Genomic DNA, 1984 nt, shown 5'->3' with positions numbered 1-1984 from the left:
CCGTTTGTGCTGCCGCTGGGCAGGGTTCGGGGGAGCTGTCGCGGATGGTGTGGCCGCACCGACGCCGTTGTTGCTGCTACTGTGGCAGTTGCTGCTTTTTCCATTGTTGTTGCTGCTGTTACTGCTGCAAGTGCTGTTGCTACTGCTGCTGCTGCTATCGCTGCTGCCTCTCGCAGTGTGTAGTGCAATTCTTCAGATATCCGGCGGCGCGGCCAACCGTTTGCATTGGCCTGTCTTGCAATCCATCAGCCGAGAGGCTGGAGCTCCTGCTGCAGCAGCTTTCGAGTGCTTACTACAAGGAACCGTACGCTGGCGCTGCTGCTCCTGCTGCACTCTGCTGCTGATGCGTGCCGTTGCTGCTCCTTTTCACGGCGTTGGATGCCGCTGCTGTTGTCGGCTACGCGATGCTACTGCTGCTGCCGATGACTCGCTGCTGCTGCTACTGCTGCTGTGGGTGTCTTACTGCTGCTGCTGGTGCAGACGGGAGGTGCTGCTGCATGCGTTGGCGATGCACGTCGAGACGTTTCTGGTGAAACTGCCTTCGCAGCCAAATCTATGGGAAGAGATGCAGCAGCGAGTGCAGCAGCAGCAGCAGCAGCAGCAGCACTTGGAGCAGCTGCAGCTGCAGCTGATGCGAGACCGTGCGAGACGAGGGACTCTGCATAAAAGCAAAAAGGCCGCCGCAGCAGAAGCAGCAGCAGCAGCAGCAGCGCGAGACGGAGATGCAGCAACGACGCAGCAGCAAGCAGCCGAATTCCACATGGCGGTCGCTGCGAGGCTCCGAGGGGAAGAACAGCAAATGGATGGTGCTTTGCCCCTCACGCCTCTGTAGGTCGTGCTTCGCTACTGCTGCTGCTGCTGCTTCTGTCACTGAGGCTTAGGCTGCTGCTGTGGCTGCTGTTGCTACTTTGGGTGCTGCTGCTTCGGCTGCTGCTGCTTCGGCTGTTGCTGCTGTCCCTCGTGCCGCTGTTGTTACGCATGCCATTGCTTCTGTTTCAGTGCAACACCCACTTCCTTCAGCCATATCTGCTGCTGTTGCCTCCCCCCTTGTGGGACAAATGCTGCAGCAGCAGCTGCTGCTGCTGGTGGAGCACCACCAGAACCAGAAGCAACAAAAACAGAAAGGGTTGTGTGACTTGATCTGCAGCTGCAACATCGCAGAACGGCTGAGCAGACCCAACCGCCTTTCCGTTGCTGCACGAGACCTAGCGGCAGACTTCCAGGTGTGTGCTGCTGCTGCTGCTGCTGACGCTGCTGTCCTTGCTGTTCGTTGCCGCTGTGAACTACGACAGCTGGTGAAGGCTGTTGCTCCCTGCAAATGCTATTTTCCGGCTCGTTTGCTGATGCAGATGCTTCTGTTGCAACTGCTGCAGCTGTTGCACTAGCACGTCCTGCTGCTGTTGTCGCTGCTGCTGCGAGATCGTGTCTTCAGCATTGCCTGTACGGAGGCGGCGGCCCATCCTCGTGTAGCAGCAGCCTCAGGCAACTGAGGGCCAGCCCTTCTCAGGTCAGCTACAACCTTTGCTGCTGCTACTGCGGCTAGGTGCCGCAGCTACTGCTGCTGCTGCTATGCGCTGCTGCACATCTCTGCTGCTGCTAGCTCGCTGTTTTATGCTCGTTTGCTGACTTTTTTGCATGCAGCAGAGCCTCAACCCGGCAGCAGCATCAGCAACAGCAGGGTGGCCGACCCCAGGCAGCAGCACAGCCCGCGGCTTCCCTGAGGCAGCTGAAGAACTGTCGATGCTTCCAACAGCAGCAGCAGCAGCAGAACCATCAGGTGCAGGGACAGCAGCAGCAACACATTCGGCTGTAGCGGCATATACAGCTGTTGCCCCTGCAACTGCGGCTAGCGGCACCAGCGGCAGCGCCGAATTTTACCGTGCTGAGCAGCAAGAAAACATCTTCAGCTTCCTCCAACATATTGTCAACCAACAGCCGAGGCACCGGAGAGACTTTTTGCTCGTCGAAGCAAGTCCCGCTGCTG

The 1984-nt window shown here is 58.6% G+C and overlaps 1 protein-coding gene across 1 annotated transcript; it reads left to right on the top strand.

The window, feature by feature from the left end:
- Positions 1-44: 44 nt before the first annotated feature.
- On the top strand, positions 45-1385 carry EMH_0093920 (uncharacterized protein; the record flags this gene model as incomplete). Its single annotated transcript, XM_038023132.1, has 5 exons — positions 45-47; positions 177-304; positions 481-806; positions 1000-1223; positions 1350-1385. 5 exons carry the CDS (start codon positions 45-47, stop codon positions 1383-1385), a joined length of 717 nt encoding a protein of 238 aa, XP_037878986.1.
- Between the last annotated feature and the right edge of the window lie 599 nt (positions 1386-1984).

Source organism: Eimeria mitis, genomic scaffold (genome assembly GCF_000499745.2).
Source record: "Eimeria mitis Houghton genomic scaffold, Emh_scaff8140, whole genome shotgun sequence".
Lineage (NCBI taxonomy): Eukaryota > Apicomplexa > Conoidasida > Eucoccidiorida > Eimeriidae > Eimeria > Eimeria mitis.
Note: the sequence above shows the minus strand (reverse complement) of the source record. Positions and strands in the feature narration are given on the sequence as shown.